This window comes from Neurospora crassa, linkage group I (genome assembly GCF_000182925.2).
Source record: "Neurospora crassa OR74A linkage group I, whole genome shotgun sequence".
Classification (NCBI taxonomy): Eukaryota; Fungi; Ascomycota; class Sordariomycetes; order Sordariales; family Sordariaceae; genus Neurospora; species Neurospora crassa.
The window spans coordinates 99259-121496 of NC_026501.1; the positions used below are offsets into that span (position 1 = coordinate 99259).

Sequence of the window (22238 nt, forward strand, 5' to 3'; positions counted from 1 at the left end):
CACGGCGGAAGCACGAACTTGTTGCTGACTAGCACCGGAGATACAGCTGGCCTGTTTCTCGTCAGTCAGACGTCCATGTCCCCGTTGCTGGCCCCGTGATGGATGCATGTGTAATCCGAAATGGATTCTCGATCCTTTCCCCACAGACTTGTTTTTTTCCCGCAAACCGCCGCCCACTCGACTGGTGACCCAAGCCGGGGTGGTCCTGGGCCAGCGGCCTACATACTGCGGAGACTTTGTGGTGAAGGCGAAAGGATCGGACTTTGAAGGTGGCATCGCCGGACATTCCATCAAGCATCTGTGGCCGGATGACTGCAAAAGGAATGGATGGGTCCAACAATCTCCAGGACGGGCTCAACGGTGTTCGACATACCAGACAGTTCTAGGCCCAAATTGTCGACTCGCGCAGGGTTGGTGGGATGGAGCCCCCTACCTATCTCGAGTGTGTTTACTTGCATCTGTGAATGGCCTCATCACCTGATTTTGACAATCTCTGGTGGATTTGCTGCTCGGCCCGTCCTTACAGGGGAAATCAGCCCCACAAATATTTTGAGGGAAATACCAAGGGCGCATCGAGATGGTTGATTAAGCGAGGCGGTTTTCTCTTGTACCAGGTGAAACCCAGACCTGAAATGTCATCGAGATCTCAGTTACTGACGGACAAACAGTGGGGAAACGCTACAAGAAAATTGAAAACAATTAGAAAAAAAAAAAAAAAATAGCGGTGGCCGCCAGGGAGCAGCGAGAATGGACCAACCGCGAAGAGGTGCCTGGCACGCATGACGGCCAACCATCTGGACTTCAGCCGTACACTATGCATCGGTGACTGAACGGGATGCGCATTGCACTCTTGTCATGCATGGAAATGGGATGAGCTACGACGATGCAGCTGTTTGCCACGCGCTGCTGTGCGACGACGCCGGTATGAGGGTCGTACAGCGAGCGTGCTTGATGACTGACCTGCCACCCGCGCGCGGGGTTTGACGACGTCGAGATGCATCCTCCAACCTCCTCGAACATCATCATCTAACCCTCTTGGCCATCGTCACTAAAGCATCATGGCGTCCGATTTCATCGCCAATATGGCGCTCGAGATGGCTTCCGCTCCCCCCACGACATCACCGTCCGCCCTCCCCTCCTCGACAACCTCCCCGACCTCCTCCTCCTCCTCCCCCTCGATCCAGAACTTCCGCCCCCGCGCCGCCATCCTCGGCGCCGGCATCTCGGGCCTCTCCGCCTCCATTTCCCTCCGCCGAGCGGGTTGGTCGTGCACCATCTTCGAGCGCTCGCTCTTTTCCAACGAGACCGGCGCCGCCATCACTTTGCCTCCCAACGCCAGCTTATGTCTCTCGCGATGGGGCTTCGATTTCAACAAGGCAGAGCCGGTGCCGAATTGGAGTATTCGATTTGCGAGGGCGGATACGTTGGAGGTTGTCAAGTCGGAGGAATATAAAGGGTTTGGGGAGGATTTGGGAGTGGGAGGTGAAAAGGGCCATGGAGGGTCTTGGGGCGTTCATAGGGCGGATTTACATTGGGGGTTGAGGGAGTTGGTTGGGGCGCAGAGGATAAAGGGGGCGATATCTAGAAGTAAAGAAAAGACGAGGGAAACGGAGGGGAAAGTAGATGCGGAGCGTGGAAGAAAAGGGATGATTGATGGAGGACCGGTCAAAATTGAATTGGGAAGAGAAGTAGTGGGATTGAACTGCGAAGAAGGGGTGATCGAGTTCAGGGATGAAACAAAACTGGAGGGATGGGATCTAGTGGTTGTTGCTGACGGTGCTCACGTACGTTTTTACGTGTCCCTTCTTCCTCTTTCTTGCATTTGCCATTTCCTTCTTTCTTTCCCTCCTTTCGCTATCCTCCTTCCCTCCTTGCATCACCTTCGCTAACATCCTTTCTCCCGACAGTCCAAACTCCTCCCGTCCATCCTGCCACCTTCCTCGACACCATCCTCGTACCTAGCACGACCAACCAGCCGCTCAATCTACCGCTTCCTCCTCCCCCTCACCCCTTCCTCCCCGCTCCTCACTAACCCTTCTCTGCGCCCGCACTTTCTTCCTCACAATCAAGGCGGCCCCCTCCCCGGCTTTTTGTCATGGCACGACCCCATTCGTGATGTACTTTGGGTCTCTTACCCCTGCCGCGGCGGACGCGTGCTCAACAACGCTATCGTGCATGACACGCCGCCGCAACCTAGTGGTGAGGCGGGGGAGTCGTCACCACCGGGTCGGGGTTGGTCAACGGCGGTGGGGAGGGAGGAGGTACTAAAGGTTCTGAGCGGATTTAATGGGGCGGTGAGGGCCTTGGTCGATTTGGCTTTTGGGGAGGAAGGAGAGAAAGAGGAGGACAATGGAAGGGGGACAGGCGAGGAAGGCATCAAAGTCCACCACCTGTTCAAAAGACCCGCCTTGAACTCCTTCGTCCGCGGCAAAGCAGTGGTGATAGGTGACGCGGCGCACGTCATGATGCCCACGCATGCAGCCGGCGGAGCCATTGCCATCGAGTCCGCCGCCACGATAGAAGTCCTCTTTCGCGACTTCCCCTCTGATCCTCCGCAGCTTGAAGAATTCGTCAAGCGTCGTCTGCAGCTATTTGATCAGCTACGTATCCCGAGGTGTAACTTGACCATGTTGGCGTCCAATGCTGGGCCCAAGTGGTTGAACGTCGAAGGCGTGGAGGAAGAGGCGAGGAGGTATTACAAGGGGCCGTTGCCGCACAAGGATACATTGCCGTGGACCTACGAGTTTAGGCAAGTGTTGTTTTGTTATGATGCGTTTGAGGCGGCGGAGGAGGCGGTTAGGAAGGAGGAGGAGGCCGTCGGTGCGGCTTCCCGTTCTGAGGCAATGGGCTCGGAGCTGAAGGCTGGGAACATGTGACTGGAGATGTGACCGGGTAAGTTGGCGTGATGACATAGTGATGGGACTGGGCTATTGAGCCTCATGTGATTGTGATAGCGGGATGCTTTACGTAGGTAACTTGGTATTCTGGAAACGGAAATGGCTTCGTCTGTCCCGTCGTTTCATCCTTCTTTGGATGTTCCAACCGCACATCAAATACCGAACTTCCCCAGACACAATAGAAAAAAAAACAATGAAGTCACCCAGTTTCTTCCAAGACGGTATAAGAACAACGTGGTTTTCGGACGTTGGTTGACACGGGACAAGATTCCCCGTTCCTGCGGCAACACAAACTCGGCAAACCCGGCAGCCGGTTATTTAGCCTCTTTATTAGGTGGCTCTCCCGCAACAACTTTCCAACTGCCAAACGGTTATATCCCGGGGAACAGCACGACCGAGTGGTTATTCCCTTTCTGGCTGTTGACAAAATTTCTGGGCGTCTTATCACATGTGCATGTGTCTGTCCACGTCAGCCAAAAGTTTGGTATCGAGGGTCCTTGAGCCAAGAAGGGAGAGTGAGTGATCAAGTGTGGGAAGAAGCCGGCGGAAAAGAAAGTCCCGAAAGAGCTTCAAAACCTCTCATATGCCCTCTTCCCCTCGTCGGGCTTGTTTCCCCCATCACGCCGTGATCTTTCGGTCACCAGGTTCGGACCAGATAACCCTTCATTGTCAAAAGACAGAAACTCGATCAAAATGAAGTTCCTCAACCTCCTCGCGCGGAGCTGGTGGTCCCTTCCAGCTCTCGCCCACGACTTTTCCCTCCCAGACCGACAACTCCTCCGCGCCCTCGCCCGTCGTCAACATCAACCCCCCAACGGCACCTCCCTGTCCGAACTCCGCGCTCTAGGTCTTGACGAATCCCCTCACGAGCCGCTTCATATCCGCCAAACCACCACCGGCCGTTGCGGAGCCAACTATGGCCGCTGCCCCGACAGCCTCTGCTGTTCCGAGTACGGCTACTGTGGCGACACCGTGGACCACTGTTACCCGGGCTTTGATTGCCAGCCTGCTTATGGCGTCTGTGGATGGCCTCGACCCGTGGCTACCACCTCTACCACTACGACGTCGACCACCGTAAGGTCCACTAGCAGCACATCCACCACCACCACCAGCATTACCTCGACACGCAGCAGCACCAGCGCCAGCAGTTTCGTCCCCATCCCCACCGGAATCATCACCACCAACGGACAATGCGGCAACTCTACCATTTGCCCTGGCATCACCGACGCCGGTTGGGGCCCCTGCTGCTCTCGTTTCTTCTGGTGCGGTTCCGGACCCGAGTACTGTGGTGCAGGCTGCCAATCTGCTTTTGGTCTTTGCGAGGATGATTCCGGATCCCCTGGAACCACTTCCCCTTCCACTTCCACTTCCACTTCCACCCCCAGTACTACTACTTCAACCCGGACAAGCACCAGTACGAGCGCTGGCCCGACATACACGCTACCGCCCGGCCAAGTGCCAAGTACAGATGGGCGGTGCGGAAACGGACAGAACTGTTTGGGAAGTGCCTATGGCCGGTGTTGCAGCCAGTTTGGATGGTGTGGAGATGGGGATCAGTTCTGTCCGTATATCGTGGGTTGTCAGCCCGAGTTTGGGTACTGTGATCCGCAGCCGGCGACTTTCTGATTTTGTTTCGTATGTCTGTTTTGTGGTGGTCGGCTCGAAAGGGAGATTAGTTGGTTTAGAGGTAGACAGCGAGTTTGAGGCCTTGACGTTCATGGATGGAAACGGATTTCGGACAGGACAAAGAAGCGAAGGCTGTTTGGCCATGTACGTTTTGCTGTGGGTAGATGTTTGAATGATGCACTCCCGATGCCTTCGCTCCTTAATGCTAGTCTGGAGATGGTAAGGTAGAGAATTCCATGGATCACAGCCTGCCAAAACTTCCTCGGTCAGATCCTTCGAGTACCCAGGTTCTCCAACTCGCTACAGCTCCCGCCTTGTCCTATGGACAACATGCCCAAATCATCCCTCCAAATATCCCGAGGCCGCCTTGTTCATCGTCAACCTCACGTCAATCCCTCCCCTTTCTCTCGCTTGAACAAAAGTCGTAAAGCCATCCAACCTCGATATCGTCGTGAATGGCGGGGCTGCCAACACTGCCTCAACATGATCCAGCGCTGTCCGTTCCCCATACAGCTCGTACTTGCTCCAATCCGTATTCACAAAGCACCACCTCGCAAACAGGTTGAAGTCGACTTTGGCCAGGCGCTTGTCGGTCAAGTCACACATCCAGTTGGTGACCGCCAACGCGTATTCGGTGCTGGCAGTCTCGGGATGGCGTATCGCCTCGTGTACTAGTTTGGCCACCTGCCAGAGCGGGGCATCGTACAAGTCAATCGTATCGTCCTCAGCCACGGTTAAGAAAACGGGAAGAACGGCATTGGGAAAGTAATGACTCTTTCCCATCCCCTTCCTTTGTCCAGCGAGGTCGAGGCGGTTGGAATGGGAAAAGTTGATGTTGGTCCAAAAGCTGGGTGTCGGGACGCTTTTGGGGCCGCCCGTGAGCATACGATGGGCTTGATTGGAAGCGGCGCGGACGCGGGCCTGGTGGGTTTGCTGCCACAGGTGGGCAAGGAGGGCTTCAAACGTGGATACCCAGGAGTCGGGGTCGTCGGGGTTGGTAGCTTTGATCTTGAGGTTGGCAAGCTCAGAGGGGGAGTAGTGCAGATAAGTGTCGGCGATAGAGATGGGAGGCTCTTGGACAGCAGTGTCTGAAGAGACTGTACTCTTCATGTGCTTGTCGGCATCGCCGCCTAGTGCTTCGCCTGGATGGGAGGAGACTAGGTAGCCCAAGGGCGGATTTTCAATGGCATGATTTTGTGATTCCTCATTGGGGGTGGTTATTCGGTCGGCGGCAAAGGGGATGATGTGCGGTGGGAGGTCAAGGACCCCGTCATCACCACGAGAAAGCTTGCGGTAGATTTCGCATAAGTCTTGGTACAGATGAATGCACCCCTCTGCGGCGCAGACGGTGTGGGAGATGCGATACCCGATGGCAACGCCGCCGCACTTGAACTGGGTACGTTGGATTAGCAGAAGGGGACCGCGCTGGATGCCCGTTTCGTCGTCGAAAGAGGGATCCCAGTGAGCCGCAGTAGTAGCCAGCCCTGCTTCAGAAGGCGGAGGCACTGTAGGGAATGAGGGAGGAATCAGCGCTTCGCCTGCCCCTGGGAGATTGGTCATCTCAACATGCTCATGATCTGGAGACGGCGACAGCGGCTGGTCGCAAGATGCTTCAAACAGGGAGACGCCCGTGCCCAGCTTGGTGATACTCCGGACGCCATTGGAAGGGTCGACGGCGAGGCGGCCAGTCAGGTGGGGGTAGTAGTTGAGGAGGCTGCTGATGGCGTCACGCAGTCGTGCGATGGGAATAAAGTCTTCGGCCTGAAGGAAATTGGGCTTCTCGTAGACGTAGACCAGGTCGGTGGGGACGGCGGTATGGGCAAAGTGATCCAAGGGACCAAGTCGGAAAGGCGACGGGAGGTAGTCGGCGCTCTCGGGGTTGGCGCACTTGATGATGTGAGCGGCCGTGATGTTGACGACCGGGGTTTGGCCGGGGGTTTGGCTGGGGGCCGATGTCGTCGTCGTCGCCGGCATGTTTGCGAACTCAGTTTGGTCAGATTTAGGGATGGATTGACATCAGCCCCATTGGCCGTGGTGGGCGGACATGATATATGTCGACTGGCGAGTGCCTGTTCCCATGGCGGCAGTGGTCGTCGTTGCTGGATCTCTGTCGTTTCATTACCGACTGACTAGCAGTGGTGAATGTCGGTGGATGCCCATGGATGGTGATGAAAGATGAATCATGGTGGTTCATGTTGACGGCGGGGCGAACGCCGACCAACTTGAAGAGTGCAAGTGTGGCTTGGCAAAGTGGCTACTGTGGCGGGCTACCCAGAAGGAAGCTGCCTGTCCCCACCTGCTTCGTCCAGCCCCACAATGTCCCCGGCCCCACTGCTGTGAGTGGCTGAGGAAGTGTTGCAGTGACGGGAGTGCAGTGATCAACTAACCGACCGACGTTAGCCACGACTCGAGTGACTGAAAGGTAACGTGACCGTCTTTTATTTTTATTGTTCCAACATTGACCCGGGGACCCTCGTCGCTTCTTTCTCCCCTTACCCTGATCTACAACGGTTTTCATTCCATGTCATTTCCGACTTCCATTCCATCTCTTCCATGACATTTCAAGATCAAAGTATGGAGGAATCACCTAAGGTCCAGGTGAGAGCACCAGACCTGTGGGAGCGGGGAAACCTGCACTAACAAAGCTGTTGGGACGAAAAGCGAACAGCCCGTCCGTCAGCACTGCTCTCTGCCCCTGTTGTTGCGCGCTGGAAGTATAGCGCCAAGAGCCTCAACGCCGTCCAGGTCCCTCTTACCTCTAGGGTAGGTAGTTGGGTCCCAGTCTTGGTTCGGTCCAATTCCCAACACCAAAGGACAACCCACGATATCCGCAACAGAAGCAAAAGGAAAAGAGGGCAATATCAAGAAAGCACTGCAACACCCGCAATGTCTTGTGTCGCCAAAGTGAATCACCTCAGCTCGAAACTGATGCTTTGCTCGTCTCAACAATGTCGTCCCTCCTTGTCCATGCATATGTGAAGTGCACACGCCATTAACGCCACCAGATTGCGTTTTCACAACTCTCGCTATGCCTGTTGCTTGATATACCCGTGCCCATCCCCTCGACTTCCATTATATGCGATCGTAGGAGGTTCCAGGGCGCCACACCACTGGCTGACGCCAATCTCCGGGCGGCTTACCATCAACCAAACATTAAAAGATGTGGTTATTCATGCTTAATCTTATTTGAAAGAAAAGGGCGTTGGTGGTGATACACAAACAGCATGAATAACCACAACAATAAACCGGCCCTCTTTGGCAGACCAGTGGTGCGGTACCTATCGTCCTCCATATGACAGCATTATGATCCAACCTCTAACGGTCGCATTGCTGATGCGGGTTCACAAAGCGGTTAGCTAGGTAGACCAGAACTGAAACATGGCCATCGGTTTGTGCCTTCAGTTCCTTTTTCGAGAATTGGGGGTGGGATGGGACCTATTTATCTCGAGACATTTGACGTCATTAACATTCCTTTCTGACCAAAAGACTAAGCGGGGGAGGTGCAATATCGTATACGAAGGACCGAAGGACGAGAAGCCGGCGGTAAACATGGCTCTGGCGGACGACAAGTCCGCACCGCTCATCCCAACAACCGTACAAAGCACCTAGTGACATGATCTCGTGATGCTTCTTCGTGGCAGTCCACCGCCAAGGATCGAACCCAGTCCCCAGGGCAAGGAGCTCAGCTTATCAGCTCGGTTCACGTAGCAAACTCGAGGAGCTACCGCAGAGGCGGGTATCATTAAACCATAAACAACACGTGCGACCGACCATCGTCAACGGTCGGCGTTCTGTTCGTGGTGGAGATGAGGCAATGCCGGAGGACAAGGGGGAGGGGTGGCCAAACCGCTGGCAATCCGATGCGACTGCAGCATTCAGAATGGATCCTCACCCCAAAATGGACCCACAACGCAAACACCCGCTCCTGCAGGCGAAGCCGTGTGTGGCTTGAGTTGATGCATCAGATCCACATGCACTAACACTACTAAGAGTTATCAATGGCCGCGGCTACTGTAATTGACAGTCACCAAGGCATGACCAGCGAATTCTCAAAACAAACATCGTGATCGCGACGACGGCAGCAACCGAACGACGCAGGAAATCAAAGACTCGATTGATCTTGTACGCCTCTGCTGAGCTTGCTTGACGGGTAGCCGCATCCCATCTCCATCCCTCGATGCTTCCATCCACCCGACGGCTTCATCCACAGATCGAATATCTCTAGTGTGTAAGTGTTAGTGCAAGTCAGCGCTAGCACTTGGACTTTTATTGCACCAAGCACGCATTCTCATCTCCCCCGACCTTCCTTTGGACCTATCTTCTTTCCAATTACCGAATACCCAATGGCTGAAAGGCATCTAGGCTCATCCGGTCAACGTCCCGGATCTACACCTTTCCCCTTTCAATCCAGCCAACAATGTATAGTGAACACCATGTAAGAAAACCCGCATGCAAGGGCATCGAGGGATATTATTACGGTCGGGACTCGCGGTGCATCAGCTCATTGGGGCCCCAAGTACATGGCGGCCACGAGAACCAAGGTTGACAGCTCAACCATGTTCCTGTTCGTGACAGTGACTGCATTGAACACGTCGAAGGAGCCGTGATGGAAACAAACAAAGCCGAGACTACTACACTTAGATAGCATGGCGCAACAGGGATCCCGAATCGGTAGAAATCCAGAACAGTACAGGGGGGCTCTGGTAGTGTACACTAACAGACCGGGGTAGGTGTAAGACTGGGGGGTTGTTAACAGCATGGCGTAGCATGTACCAAACCGCCGGGGAGATGAGCTAGTATCAACGCATGGTAAAGGAGATGGATGGATGCCTTCCAACTGAAGAGTGCCAGCATCTGACACAGCAGCGGTCTAGGTACCTTGGATAGTATTGTCGAGTCAACTTGAGTTTATACGAGTCCTCATCCATTCCTGGCTGGCATCATCGGCACCTTCGGGGCGTCAGTGGACAGAGACTGGCATGGCCAAGACAAGCGAAACTAAAGAGAAAACACAGACCGCCAAGTCTCAGCATCACGATGCTTGCAGTGATGGAAGAGATACGTAGAGGTACCCTTCCTCCCTTCCCTACGTACTACCTCCAAGACGGAAGCTAGATCTCTGCCTCAGATGCACGGGCCAAAAGAGGCTTCAAGCCACCAATCCGATCTGTGGACTCGAGCCAGGATAGTTGAGAACGCTCGGGACAACGCCGGATATTGCCAGCCATCCACCACCCGCATGTTCACCATCTCATGTTCACCAGAAAGAGGGTGTAGTTACCTCTTAAGTAATGTAGGTGTGTAGAGCTAATTTTCGAACCGCGTATCTCGGAAAAGTTCCAGGTTTCCATGCTAGGTTGTTCTTCGGCCAAGCAGCCAACACCCTCCCGGAAGGCGCTAGTCGATGGTGTTTGATAGTATCAGCCGGCTCCTTCCTGAGGTGGCTTTCGTTGCTTCGCATGCCCGCGCGATGGCGCCGGACTAATATTAGACTAACAGCCAGGGAAAGACGGAAGGAACGACTGCTGGTGTGTCTCCTACTACTGTAGTGTACTCTACTTACTAGTAGGTACTGACCAGACCACGCCATGCAGTGGGCGGGCCAAGCCATGACGGGACTGGAGGAGTGCCGCCATCCACTCAATCGATGCGCACTCACAATTACATACATGACTCCATCGTGCCTTCTTTTTCTTACCTCCTTGCCCATACATGAAAGCACTCATTACTAGTAGACTGCCATCTCCCCAATTCCACGACCACTGCACTCGGGTTTGGCCCTTCTCCTCTCTTTTCTCCTTTCTGTCAATATTTGATAACCACAACTACCAAGCATCTTTTACTCGACGACATCCAGCAGTATCTTTTCTTAGACCTGGAACTAATACCTGATCCCCATCACAAATCCCCCGCAACTTGACCGTTGGCCAGATCTTCCTCACGCAGAGATCATCATCATAATTACATCATTTTTTGTTGTTGTTTTGCTTTTGTTGGGTACCTCTACTCTTCGCTGCAGCGATCAACCGGCTACCGTACCATTGCCGACTCGGCTATCCTCGCTATCCTCGCCTCCCGCCTCACTTCCTTTAACATACTGCGGGACACACGACTCGGAGGTAAAGACACCAAGGACACACCTGGCATCTCGGGCGGCTTTGATCTCCCCGTCTCCGATCGTAACGGCTTTTGCTTTTCAATTGCTCCGCCGGTTCATCCCATCCGAATCGCCAAACGTTCGTTAACCGCCCGAAACCGCACATTGCAGCGTCACCATTGCTTCTTGATTTCGTTTCCGCGTCATCATCACACCGCTGGTGCGGGCATCAATCCAGAGCCGACGAGAATTCTTGTGCCGGTGTTTCACTGCAGCAGTCTGGAGTGCAAAACAAAAGACAGCAACCGGCAGACAAAGCAGGGATCGTCGTTGCCCAAGGACAAGCAGACGTTCAAGGGTACCAACCGCTTTGTTCAACCATAGCATCCCGGTAAGCCGTTGAACCACTGCATCTGCTGCCCGCACACACGTCCCTAGCCGACAGACGCATCAGCCCACCAGGACATCATCGCCTGTTGATCGAACAGCGCCCGAGCTCGAGGAACACAGGGGCAGATAGACAGACACTATGGGTGCCCACACTCCAGTCGTCTCCTCGGCCGCCGTGTTCGAGATAGATAAAAGCCCTCCTCTCTCGCAGCAGACCACATTCCTGCTGTCACCACCATCAGAGAAGAAAGCTGGCCTACATCCTGTCTCAGTCTCCATTACCGCTATCCCACCGCCCACTCCCACCACCAAGTACGCCCTTTCCCATACCCACTCTCATCAGTCGAGTACTTTGACGGCCGTTGGAAGAGGCTCCTCCAGAGGCATCATGGCCCCCTTTGCCAAAATGTCGCAGCCCATGCGCACCCATCTTGTCTTTGGAATAGGCGAGTTTGTCGGAACCTTCATGTTCTTGTTCTTTGCCTTTGCTGGGACACAGGTGGCCAACACGGCTCCGGCCAATGCCGCAAAACTACCCTCGACGAGCAACCTGCTGTACATTGCCTTCGCTTTTGGCTTCAGTCTGATGGTGAACGTTTGGGCCTTTTTCAGGGTTACCGGCGGTGCTTTTAACCCTGCTGTAAGTTTTTGTTACTCTTGCCCATTTTCCCAGACCATCAAACATGCTAACATACGTATCATAGGTTACGCTCGCACTTGTCCTCGTTGGTGGTTTCCCCGCCGTTCGTGCTGTCATTGTCATCGTTGCTCAGATCCTGGGTGCCACTGCGGCTGCTGGGTTGGTTCAAGTGATTTTCCCCGGTCCGTTGGCTGTGGAAACTACTCTGGGAGGCGGAGCGACTGTTGCCCAGGGCTTCTTCATCGAGCTATTCTTGACGTGCGAGTTGGTCTTTGTCATTTTGATGATGGCCGTCGAGAAACACCAGGGAACGTTTGTTGCTCCAGTAGCCATTGGCCTGGCTTTGTTCCTGTCTGAGTTAGTCGGTAAGTTCTTTTTCCTTCTCTTCCCCCTTTCCCAGATCATATGCTGACGGTCGATCAACAGGCGTCTATTTTACCGGCGGCAGTCTCAACCCTGTCCGCTCCCTCGGCCCGGCCATTGTCAACCGCCACTTCCCTGGATACCACTGGATCTACTGGCTGGGTCCCGTGCTCGGTGCTCTCCTGGCTTGCGGGTTTTTCAAGCTGTTGCAGGCCCTCCGGTACGACGATATCAACTCGGGTGCGGACGACGACGGTCGTGGAGACCTCGAGGGTGCCCGTCACGCGCATCAAGATGGATTGAAACACACTCCTACCAACCTTACGCAACCCCTCGCTAATGGCGAGGCGGCTGCACTCCACAACCAGCCGGCGCAGGTACCGAGGGAGGAGTTGTGATGGCCCAAAAGACGTGGGGGGCAATGATTGGTGATTCCTGAGGGGGTGCTGCTGTTCGCGTGTTACTGACAAGTACTTGCTTGGCTTTCCTTTTCTTTTTCTTTTTTTTCTTCTTTTCCTTTTGTTTTTGAATAACCTTTGGCGTTGGGATTAGAATGGATGCCTTTATTCTTTGGACGGAACGGATACTTGAACTGAATTCTTGGTTGGGACGAGAAATGGACAACGGATAACGAACCCCTGAGTAACGACGATGAGAAGAGCACCTACAATGCGACCAGACCTATAGTACCAGAGCCCCGTTGTGGCCATGCTAGTAATGCCTACTACCTACTACCTAGTACTGCTATAGTGATCAGTATCAATAAAAAAAATAATGATATGGTGAGAAGAAGGGTACACAGACTGACCTTTGTGTTGCGTGACGGTTGCTGGCGATGTGCTAGTTGGCGGTGATTTGCAGGGGGCCGATGTCGATCTGTCAACAGGTGTAACCAGCAACGATGAAGAAAGCAAGCAGCAGACGAGAACCGCCAAAGGACAATAAAAGGGGCCATGAATTGCATCCGTTCCGTATTTGCAAAATGCGAACAACAAGGACGCGTTTGGGGTATCCGCAGCGTAGGTGTGTACAGACCAAATAACCAAACAATAAGTAAGTATGCTGTACAACATGTTTGTAGTAGTAGATCGATGCGAGAGGGGAAGGGAACCAGCACCCTTCCTCCGTCTTTTTGTCTCCCGGCGAACCCGAAAATACCCAGATCTATCCAACTGCTCTTCGCTAAAGCCAACTCCAGCTGCTCCTTTTCTCTTCACATCCCTCCTCTTTCTTGTCAGATTCAAACAGACAGACAGATAGACCTCCTCTAGTCTAACCCCTTCCACCATTATAATCAGCGCCCCCCGCCTTTCGTAGTCTCCGCACAATCTCCTCCTCATCAATATCGCGCACCTCGCTCGCATCCACCGTGATACTGTGATGCGCCAGCACGCGCTTGACCTCCCCGGATTCGATGGACACACGCGCCTTGCGCATCACCTTGGTCTGCTCGCCGATCCAGATGATGAGGGCAAACTTGACGCGCACCGACTCGGCGTCGTTGGCGTACTGGATGCGCACGTACGCGTATTGCACTTCGGTCGGCGACAGGTGGGATAAGAGCTCGGGAATGCCGCCGGAGCCGGTGGCTTTGAGAGAGAGGGTTTGTGTGGTGGGCGAGGCGTTGGACAGGAGAAGCCAGTTCTCCGGCGAGCGGTCGGAGCGGACGGCGTCGTAGGCGGTGAGGATTTCGGGGGAGGAGAGGGACATTTTGGCGTGTGGTTTGGGGAGGCCGTGGGTGTGGTTGTGTGTGGTTTGTACGTGGTTGTACGTGGTAGACACCGCGGTTGTTGTGGTAGTTTGGGGGAGGACCTCGAAAAGGGGGTTGTTGCTTCGGGGTTCGGAGTGTCGGTCGGTCGCGTTGCCGTCAAGGCCCGTGTGGAAGGTAGGTAGGATTAGGTAGGTATATTAAAAGGTGGTATTGGCAATCCGGGGGGAGCCGTCAATGGACCGGTGGGTGGTTGTTTGTTTGAAGGAGTCCGGAGACGGAAGACGGCGGTGACCTTGTCGGAGTGAGGTGGTGTTTAAGGGGGGAAAGACGGGGAATGGGGGGGCCGAGTCGGATGTCGTGTGCCACGTTGGCGAGGAAGGGAAGGGGAAGGGGAAGCTGCCCCCCGGGCCGTCCGTTAAATTGTTAGTGCACCCCGCCAAGCTGGAACCAGGGGCAGGGGCAGCTTCAGCGGGAAGACGGCATGTTTCAGGGGCTGGCCCGCTGACGGACGGGGGACTTGACCCGGGACGAGGTCCAATTGGAGGGGTGTCTCTGGTCTTGGCAGCTGCGGTGTGCCTTGAAACAGCTGGCACGTGATTACCCTGAGGAGCTCATTGCCAGCTGACAGGTCGTCGTCCGGGTTGAGTCCCTCTTCCACCTTTCATCGTCATCACCAACTAGTAGACTACCTCCCTCTAGCCAACCAAACGACTCGACCAAAAACAGGCTGACGGCCACCAAATCACCACGATAGCGACAGCTGAAAGCACACGACAGCCCAGCTTCACGACGTCGCACTCCACACGCTAATCAATCTTCATTCCAAATTCTACGCCTTCGTGCTCTACACCATTCATGCCCGTTATATTGCCCAATTGATTTGGCTTCATTACCATCAAAATCTAGAATACAAACCCATTGTTCCACCGTCCTTGTCCAGTTCCATCATCACGGCTCTTAGTATGGTGTTTCCTCGACTGTCCAACTATCGCTTTCCCATCTCTGTGCTCGATACGAACTAGTATACAGCCAATGCCCGCACAGGACTAACACCATTTATGTACAGTTCCACCACGACGCCAATGACATTGAATACCTAATCACTGATCATCGCCAACTGGGCTGATTGACTATCACAAGTGGAGATGGCTGCTCACGATCCCAGCAAGCAAGGGCTCCTCGGCTCCACGTCCACCGAGCATCACGTCGATTACTCGTCCGACTCCGACGACAACGTCAACATCAACACCACCCCCAAACGTCCCGCCCACAGACAGAAACAACAGCGAACACGACGCACCCAGCCCACCAACCCAACACTACCAACCTTTCAACCACTACCCACCCGCAAATCATGGCTAGCGAGACGCAGCAGGTACTGCCTCATCTTCGCCGCCTTTGGGCTCATCCTCTTCGTCATCCTCCTCGTCGGGGGAGGTCTAGGATACAAGGCTGCTCTCCAAGAACCTCCCTACGGCCTCTCACCACCATGGTATCCTTCTCCAAAGGGTGGCATAGCCGGCACCTGGTATGAGTCCTACCAAAAGGCTGCCAAACTGGTGTCCAAAATGACCCTGGCCGAGAAAGTCAACATCACCACCGGCGTCGGCTGGCAAATGGGTCTGGCAGTCGGCACCACCGCCCCTGCTGTGCTCGTCGGCTTCCCTGCTTTACAACTACAGGATGGACCGCTGGGTATCCGAAATGCAGACAACATTACTGCTTTCCCAGCCGGAATCACCGTCGGCGCGACCTGGAATCGTCAACTGATGTACGCTCGCGGTAAAGCGCACGCCATTGAGGCCCGTGCCAAGGGGGTAAACGCCATTCTCGGCCCCTGCGTCGGCCCTCTTGGTCGTATGCCCGCCGGCGGTCGCAACTGGGAGGGTTTTGGCTCGGATCCCTACCTGCAGGGCGTCGCTGGTGCGGAAACGATCAAAGGCATCCAGTCCGAGGGCGTCATGGCGACCGTCAAGCATTTCATTGCCAACGAGCAGGAACACTTTCGCCAGCCGTGGGAGTGGGGATTGCCAAATGCTATTTCCTCCAACGTGGACGACAGGACATTGCACGAGTTGTATGCCTGGCCTTTTGGCGATGCGGTCAAGGCGGGCGTGGCCAGCGTCATGTGCTCGTACAACATGGTCAACAACAGTTATGCGTGTGGGAACAGCAAATTGCTGAATGGCATCCTCAAGGACGAGCTGGGCTTCCAGGGGTTTGTCATGAGTGATTGGCTGGCGCAAAGGGCAGGAGTCAGTACGGCGTTGGCGGGATTGGATATGACGATGCCGGGTGATGGACTCAGGTGGGCGAATGGCAAAAGTCTGTGGGGCAAGGAGTTGAGCAAGGCGGTGCTGAATGGGAGTGTACCGGTGGAGAGGATGGATGATATGGCTACGAGAGTGGTGGCGGCTTGGTATCAGATGGGCCAGGATAATGAGGAAAAGTGGCCAAGGGATAAGGGGCCGAACTTTTCGAGCTGGACGAACGAACAGATGGGGGTGGTTAGCCCGGGGAGCCCGACGGAGCAGGAGACGGTGGTGGTGAATCAGTTTGTGGATGTGCAAGCGAATCACTCGGTTATTGCGAGGCAGGTGGCGGCTGAGGGAACGGTGCTGTTGAAGAACGAGGGCCCGGTCTTACCACTCAGCCGAGCGGGACTTCGCAAACGCCAGGACGCCAACGACACCTCCGACAGGGTCAAAATCGGCATCTTTGGCGAAGACGCCGGTCCCATCCCCGGGGGCCCCAACTCGTGCCCAGACCGCGGCTGCAACCAGGGCACTTTGGGATCCGGCTGGGGTTCAGGGGCTGTGGAATTCCCATACCTGGTCACACCTGTCGAAGCTCTCCGCAAGCAGTTCGATTCGTCAGAGGTTGAGCTGCACGAGCATCTTTCCAACCAACTTCCTTTTTCACTCTCTGAGAAGGCCGTGATCGATGACCTTGACCTTTGCCTCGTCTTCGTCAATGCCGATGCCGGCGAGGGCTTCAAGGCGTGGGAAAACGTCCGTGGTGATCGACCTGATCTCTTCCTACAGAAGAACGGCGATGCTTTGATCCAGGAAGTAGCAGCTAGGTGCGGCGGCGGGTTTAGCGATGTCGTGGTCGTCATCCATGCCGTCGGCCCGGTAGTGATGGAGCGCTGGATCGATCTCCCCCAGATCAAAGCCGTTGTGTTCGCTAACCTTCCCGGTGAGGAGTCCGGAAACGCTTTGGTGGACGTGCTGTTCGGCCATGTCAATCCCTCCGGCCATCTTCCCTTTACTATCGGCAAATCGTTAGAAGACTATGGACCCGGCGGACAGGTCCTCTACCTCCCCAACGGCGTCGTCCCGCAGCAGAATTTCAGCGAAGGGCTGTACGTCGACTACCGATGGTTCGACAAGAAGGGCATCACCCCCCGCTTCGAATTCGGCTACGGCCTGAGTTACACCCCTTTTGAACTCGGTAACGCCACCGTCAAGACTATGCGGCCCAAATCCGCCCTCCCTTTTCCTCGTCTTGATGACCTTGTGGAACCGCCCACCTACTCGACCGACATCCCTCCGGTCGAAGAGGTTCTCTGGCCTAAAGGCGACAAGGAGGTCAGGAAGTTGGACAAGTACATCTACCCTTATCTCTCTGCGGAAGAAGCACACAACGCTGTGGCGTCCAGAAATGGAGGGAAGAAGTATCCTTATCCTGATGGCTACGACACCCCCGCACCCTTGAGTCAAGCAGGCGGTGACGAGGGTGGGAACCCCGAGCTCTGGGCGGTTTATGCCAAGGTGACAGTGGACGTGCGGAATACGGGCAAGGCAGCGGGTGCTGTGGTGCCACAGCTGTATCTCTCTTATCCTGATGTTCCGAAGGAATCTGCAAATGGACCGGGCCAGGTAGACTTCCCCGTCAAGGTACTAAGGGGGTTCGACAAAGTCTACTTGGAGGCGGGCAAGTCGGCAAAGGTGGAGTTTAACTTGACGAGAAGGGATCTGAGTTATTGGGACGTTGAAGTGCAGAATTGGGTGATGATTATGGAGGGGGAGTATACTTTCCATGTGGGACAGAGTAGTAGGGATTTGCCGGTGTCTGTTACATGGTGAAAGGAGGACTGACTGCGGATTACCCCAATAATATGAGATGATGTGATGTAGTTTTGGCTTGATGTATAGTTCTTTGAACAATTGATCGTTTGATTACTTTCTCTGTTGACATGGTTTGGTAAGGTACTAGTGGCAATGCTCGCCTTACCTCAGTTTTCTTGTCAACCTACGCATGTATATGATCTTTCCATAATTCATCATGTTCTTTTCTTTCTCCAGCTGTATGGGTACTTGTTAAGCTACCAGCCCAACCTGGCTTTTGTCTCCTCGCGTCTCACTGCCTACGTAACGTGTCATCTGTGAAACTGAACGATGGCAATCCTCCACTTTGCAGAGTTGTCTCGGCGCAAGAGGAAAGAAATGTTGTCCAAGTCAGACAATGGAAACGATGGATTGATGTCGGGGTACGTATGTATGTATGTACCTCCCTGAAGTGGGGAAATCCTGCAAGTCAGACAGAGACCGAAGACCAGTAACTTGAAGCACGCCCTGGGGTGAACAAATGAGCAAACACAGCCGAAATGGGAAAATGCACTGCCCCGACTGGCTGCATGATTGGTTGGCTCACGACTTTGAGTGGAGCCCACTGTCCTACCCCACCTTCAGCCCACCACCACAGATCGTGATCCACTTCTGTAACGAGGGGGGGGAGTGCCCTGAAAGGGACCACCCGGGACCCGACGTCTATTTCTTTGCCTCCTTCTTGTCTTCTTCTCTCGATTGACTTTCTCCTCCCTTTCCCATCAACAACCACAACACTCCAGTCTGGTGACTCGGACTGGCAACTCCCTTTGCATTTAACCCCTTCAAGACAATCTTCTCCCGGCCTCGATCGAGAGGCCGTCCATACTCTGCAAGAATGGCCGCCGCAGCATGCTCAGCAGCCGCCAGCGTCCGCGTCTCGGTCTTCTTCTTCCAGCCTGCAATACTCGTTGCAGGAGACGCCGCCCTTTGACTTTGACTTTTCTTGCGATTTATTAAGCGATTACGATTTCCTTCATCAGCAACAGCAACAAGACTTTAACTGGGCCGACCCTCTTCTGTTTCCCGACCAACAAGATTTGACATTTCTCGCCTTTCCTATCTCGACTAACACTACTACTACTGCTACTGCTACTACTACTACTACTACTTGCGACACTGCTCCAACTTCAACCACTGTCTCCCCCTTTGCCCCGTCACTGCCTTTGTCAGTAACACCCTCGCCACTCCTTGCCGACACCAACGACATCTTTCAACAACAAGGCTGGGCCGACCCTTCACCATCGGCACCACCACAACCGCCCATGCACCTTTCTCTTGACCATCATCACCTTTCCTCCGACGACCCATACGCCGCCGCTTCTCTCAGCCATGTCACCGACACGCTCTCCACCACCATGGGCTTGACCATGCCAAGTGGACGGAACACAACAACCCTGGGCATGGACATGTTCAGGACAGCCAGCAACAATTCCGGCAGCAGCAACAACAACATGGGCTACAGTCAACTCAACGCCACCACCTCTTCCAGCTCTCGCGATCACTCAACCACCCCTCCCACCTCGCAATCTTCTGGCTCCACTTCCCCGACAGCATCGACCAGCCACCACGGGCACGGGGGGCAAGGCCATCTCTACCCCGGCCTAACCCTCCCGTCTCCCGTCGATGCTTCCAGCAAGCCTAAGCGCGGTCGTCCACCCGGTCCCAAGAAGCGCGCTCTATCTCCTAGCGTCGCTGCCGAAGCCGAGCTCACAGACTCTGAGGACATCATGATCAAGCGGCAGCGCAACAACATTGCTGCCAAGAAGTACCGCCAGAAGAAGATTGACAGGATCCAAGAGCTCGAGGAGGAGGTGGATCAGATCAAAAAGGAGAGGGAGGAATTGAGGCTGATGTTGGCCAAGAGGGATGCGGAGGTGGGCATGTTGAGGGAGATGCTTGCCATGGCTAAGCAGGGGCGGTGACGTACCTGAGAGATCTGTATTGGTGTCAAAGGGCAATGACTGATGATTCAGGCAATGGCAATAGGAATGGGCAAGACACAAGTCAGTTGTCAGCAAGGCGTTCTTTTGAGATGGAAGGGCATTGAAGATGGAGGATTATGATTCGAGACTCAGACGATGTCGGCTCTTCTTAATTGACATTTGTGTTTTTTTTCCGCATTGCAGCTTTGATCTGACTGCTCGGAATAGGGAACGTGGTTGCATCATGGTGAATGTGAAGTGTGCTGATCTTTGTCGTTGACTTACCCGTCCGGTATGTAATGAAGTGTCTATTTCCCACTGTGTTTGACTTGGCGGTTTACAGATGGCGATGATATGAGGCTCAAGAAAAGACAATGCATCGAACTTGTGCTTCATTCGTTTCCAAACCGTCTACTTGAAGCTATTTACAATTGGGATGTCCTACCAACAACCCTCACCGGCTTCAAACATACATCATGAATCATATCAAATTCATCTGCCATCACCGGAAGAACGAGGTAGCTCGCCGGCCGTTATATTGACTGCCTAGCATCTGCCGCGGGGTGCTTACGGGACACCAACAGCCGGACCATCTACTCAGGCTAGTACTCACCAGTGATGGGGACAATTGCCTGTCGTTGCCGTTTTCTATGAAACTACAGACAACGTCGACTAGGCTACCTCTAAGTGCCAATGCCCCTGTTGAAGGTTCAGTTACCTGACCCAGCTGCCTTTACTTACACAACCTAAGGAAAAGGAGACGACCTGGGGAGTGCCAAGCACGGGCCTTTACTATCAATCTCCCTATCAAAGCTAGGTACCTCTATGAGCAAAACTGTTAGAGGCATGGAATAGTAGTAATGTCCATACGATAAAAGGCACCAATTCCCTTCCATTAACTGCGCTCAAACTACAAGTACGCAAATAGATATCGCGGATGGGATGTGGCTCATCCAGTTCCACTTGTTTCGTGTAACCCCTTCCTCGGAAAGAGGGACAACACGAGACTTCCATCCCAATCTGTATATGCATCTTTCACGTGCAGTCTCACCGCGTCCCAATTACTTACAAAGACAACCATTGATTGGCTCCTGACTAACACAAAACGGGGATGAATGATGGTTGATGCAGGATGAACCAAGATGAATCCGAAATGATGGGAAATGAATCATGATAAATCATTCAGTAGACTTACCCCCGCGGGGTGAAGGGCCAGAAATTGGGGTAATAGTGGAGTTGAGTGGAAAATTCCATGGAGAGCAGCCCGCCGGGCCAGGCAGCGGCGGCGGCGGCATGGAGGTCAGTGGGGGACCGGACGGGAGCTGAAGAGTGGTGGAGAGCTTTATCCTTTTTGAGATTAGCGAGATTGGTGGGGGGTGTTGTGGTGTCAGGTACACAACACTTTAACCATAAGTAAGTTGCCCGTGCGGTGACACAGTACACAAGTACAGGATTTTAAGCTTAGCCACTGGGCATAACTGAACTGAACCCTCGACGATTGCCTTTGTCAAATGGTCTTGTACATTAGGTTATGCGCGGATGTTGGGATGGCTGGAATGGGATAACGGTCATGTTGGATCCGGTGTCTTTGGTCGTGAGATTGATGCCTGGAGGTGGGCTTTCATCGTTTCCGTTGCGGCTCGGGGTTTGGCGGTCCTGAAACCTCGTTGTCTCAATTGTACTGGCACCTGGGGCTTGGGGATGGGCTTGGGCCGCTTGGCTACGTTTCTTCCACAAAGATTCTGGCAGTGGTAAATGCAGTGAGCAAAATGCCTTCTTGGCGTCAGCACGTCTTGGAAATTTGAGCCAGAAAAAAGCAAAGGCCACGACCACGTTTTCTTATTGACTTGATGCGGTGGAACCCAACACAACCGTGTAACCGTGGGGTTGTGGTGGATGATGTTGATTTCTAATGTCCTGCGGCGTTAGGCGTTTAAGGTTATCGCTCTCTCGAGTCTTGACGTCGTTGATGTGCTGCCGTCGAATTCTGCACACGGAATTAATAATCGGGGTACACCGCTTGCCGGCATATGGATTGTTAGTGTGGCACCTGCACCATACAAGATTCAGGGGGTGTGGGGGTGTGAAAAGCCACCATCTTTTGTATGAAGCTCGAGGTTACCGCTATTGCTGATATTCACTGCGCTAACAATTGGATTGCTGGCGGAGGTGGACATGCCGAAGAAGTTGTATCTTTGTGAGACTGAAGATCCACACGAGGCTCCGGATTCAAGATTGGCGTTTTGTATCTGACAATGGCGTAACTCCGATGATGGCGAAGAAGGACGACGAACACATTGGGACGGTTTACTCAATTGTGCGAACATGGAAGCTTTATGTTTGCTTTCACGACAGCAGCTAAGCGCCGTCACTATCATTCATCGTTGATGTTTACCTACCCTCCGCAACTGAGGCTCATCATAAGCGAAATCCCTCCGTCCTCATCGCCGGCATTGGAGTCCGGGAAAGGTTTGATGATC

At 54.0% G+C, this 22238-nt stretch overlaps 7 protein-coding genes across 7 annotated transcripts; 5 read left to right on the forward strand and 2 right to left on the reverse strand.

Annotated features, from left to right (window-relative positions):
- Positions 1 to 724: 724 nt before the first annotated feature.
- Positions 725 to 2876, forward strand: NCU08050 (hypothetical protein; the record flags this gene model as incomplete). Its single annotated transcript, XM_960088.2, has 2 exons — positions 725 to 1784; positions 1908 to 2876. The coding sequence occupies exons 1-2, from the start codon at positions 1059 to 1061 to the stop codon at positions 2874 to 2876; spliced, it is 1695 nt and encodes a 564-aa protein (XP_965181.1). The 5' UTR covers positions 725 to 1058.
- A 179-nt stretch (positions 2877 to 3055) lies between these two features.
- Positions 3056 to 6682, reverse strand: NCU08051 (hypothetical protein). Its single transcript, XM_960089.2, has one exon. It carries the CDS (start codon positions 6495 to 6497, stop codon positions 4863 to 4865), a length of 1635 nt encoding a protein of 544 aa, XP_965182.2. The 5' UTR covers positions 6498 to 6682; the 3' UTR covers positions 3056 to 4862.
- NCU16303 (hypothetical protein) lies at positions 3591 to 4523 on the forward strand (the record flags this gene model as incomplete). The annotated part of the gene is made up of 1 exon (XM_011395022.1): positions 3591 to 4523. One exon carries the CDS (start codon positions 3591 to 3593, stop codon positions 4521 to 4523), a length of 933 nt encoding a protein of 310 aa, XP_011393324.1.
- Positions 6683 to 10652: 3970 nt separating the features above from the next.
- NCU08052 (aquaporin) lies at positions 10653 to 12802 on the forward strand. The gene is made up of 3 exons (XM_960090.3): positions 10653 to 11650; positions 11715 to 12015; positions 12077 to 12802. The coding sequence occupies exons 1-3, from the start codon at positions 11150 to 11152 to the stop codon at positions 12409 to 12411; spliced, it is 1137 nt and encodes a 378-aa protein (XP_965183.2). The 5' UTR covers positions 10653 to 11149; the 3' UTR covers positions 12412 to 12802.
- A 36-nt stretch (positions 12803 to 12838) lies between these two features.
- NCU08053 (hypothetical protein) lies at positions 12839 to 14030 on the reverse strand. The gene has a single exon (XM_960091.2). It carries the CDS (start codon positions 13721 to 13723, stop codon positions 13286 to 13288), a length of 438 nt encoding a protein of 145 aa, XP_965184.1. The 5' UTR covers positions 13724 to 14030; the 3' UTR covers positions 12839 to 13285.
- A 324-nt stretch (positions 14031 to 14354) lies between these two features.
- gh3-2 (glycosylhydrolase 3-2) lies at positions 14355 to 17907 on the forward strand. Its single transcript, XM_960092.2, has 2 exons — positions 14355 to 14684; positions 14791 to 17907. Exon 2 carries the CDS (start codon positions 14870 to 14872, stop codon positions 17810 to 17812), a length of 2943 nt encoding a protein of 980 aa, XP_965185.1. The 5' UTR covers positions 14355 to 14684; positions 14791 to 14869; the 3' UTR covers positions 17813 to 17907.
- A 584-nt stretch (positions 17908 to 18491) lies between these two features.
- NCU08055 (b-ZIP transcription factor IDI4) lies at positions 18492 to 20129 on the forward strand. The gene has a single exon (XM_960093.3). The coding sequence runs from the start codon at positions 19099 to 19101 to the stop codon at positions 19756 to 19758; it is 660 nt and encodes a 219-aa protein (XP_965186.2). The 5' UTR covers positions 18492 to 19098; the 3' UTR covers positions 19759 to 20129.
- The last annotated feature ends 2109 nt before the right edge of the window (positions 20130 to 22238 follow it).

Excerpts from the sequence above, each read along its gene's own strand:
- NCU08051 (XM_960089.2), bottom strand. The coding sequence starts at position 6,497 with ATGCCGGCGACGACGACGACATCGGCCCCCAGCCAAACCCCCGGCCAA.
- NCU08055 (XM_960093.3), top strand. The coding sequence starts at position 19,099 with ATGCACCTTTCTCTTGACCATCATCACCTTTCCTCCGACGACCCATAC.
- NCU08053 (XM_960091.2), bottom strand. The coding sequence starts at position 13,723 with ATGTCCCTCTCCTCCCCCGAAATCCTCACCGCCTACGACGCCGTCCGC.
- gh3-2 (XM_960092.2), top strand. The coding sequence starts at position 14,870 with ATGGCTGCTCACGATCCCAGCAAGCAAGGGCTCCTCGGCTCCACGTCC.
- NCU08052 (XM_960090.3), top strand. The coding sequence starts at position 11,150 with ATGGGTGCCCACACTCCAGTCGTCTCCTCGGCCGCCGTGTTCGAGATA. Across the intron at positions 11,651-11,714 it reads GCGGTGCTTTTAACCCTGCT|GTTACGCTCGCACTTGTCCT; the intron begins GTAAGTTTTTGT and ends TACGTATCATAG. Across the intron at positions 12,016-12,076 it reads GTTCCTGTCTGAGTTAGTCG|GCGTCTATTTTACCGGCGGC; the intron begins GTAAGTTCTTTT and ends GTCGATCAACAG.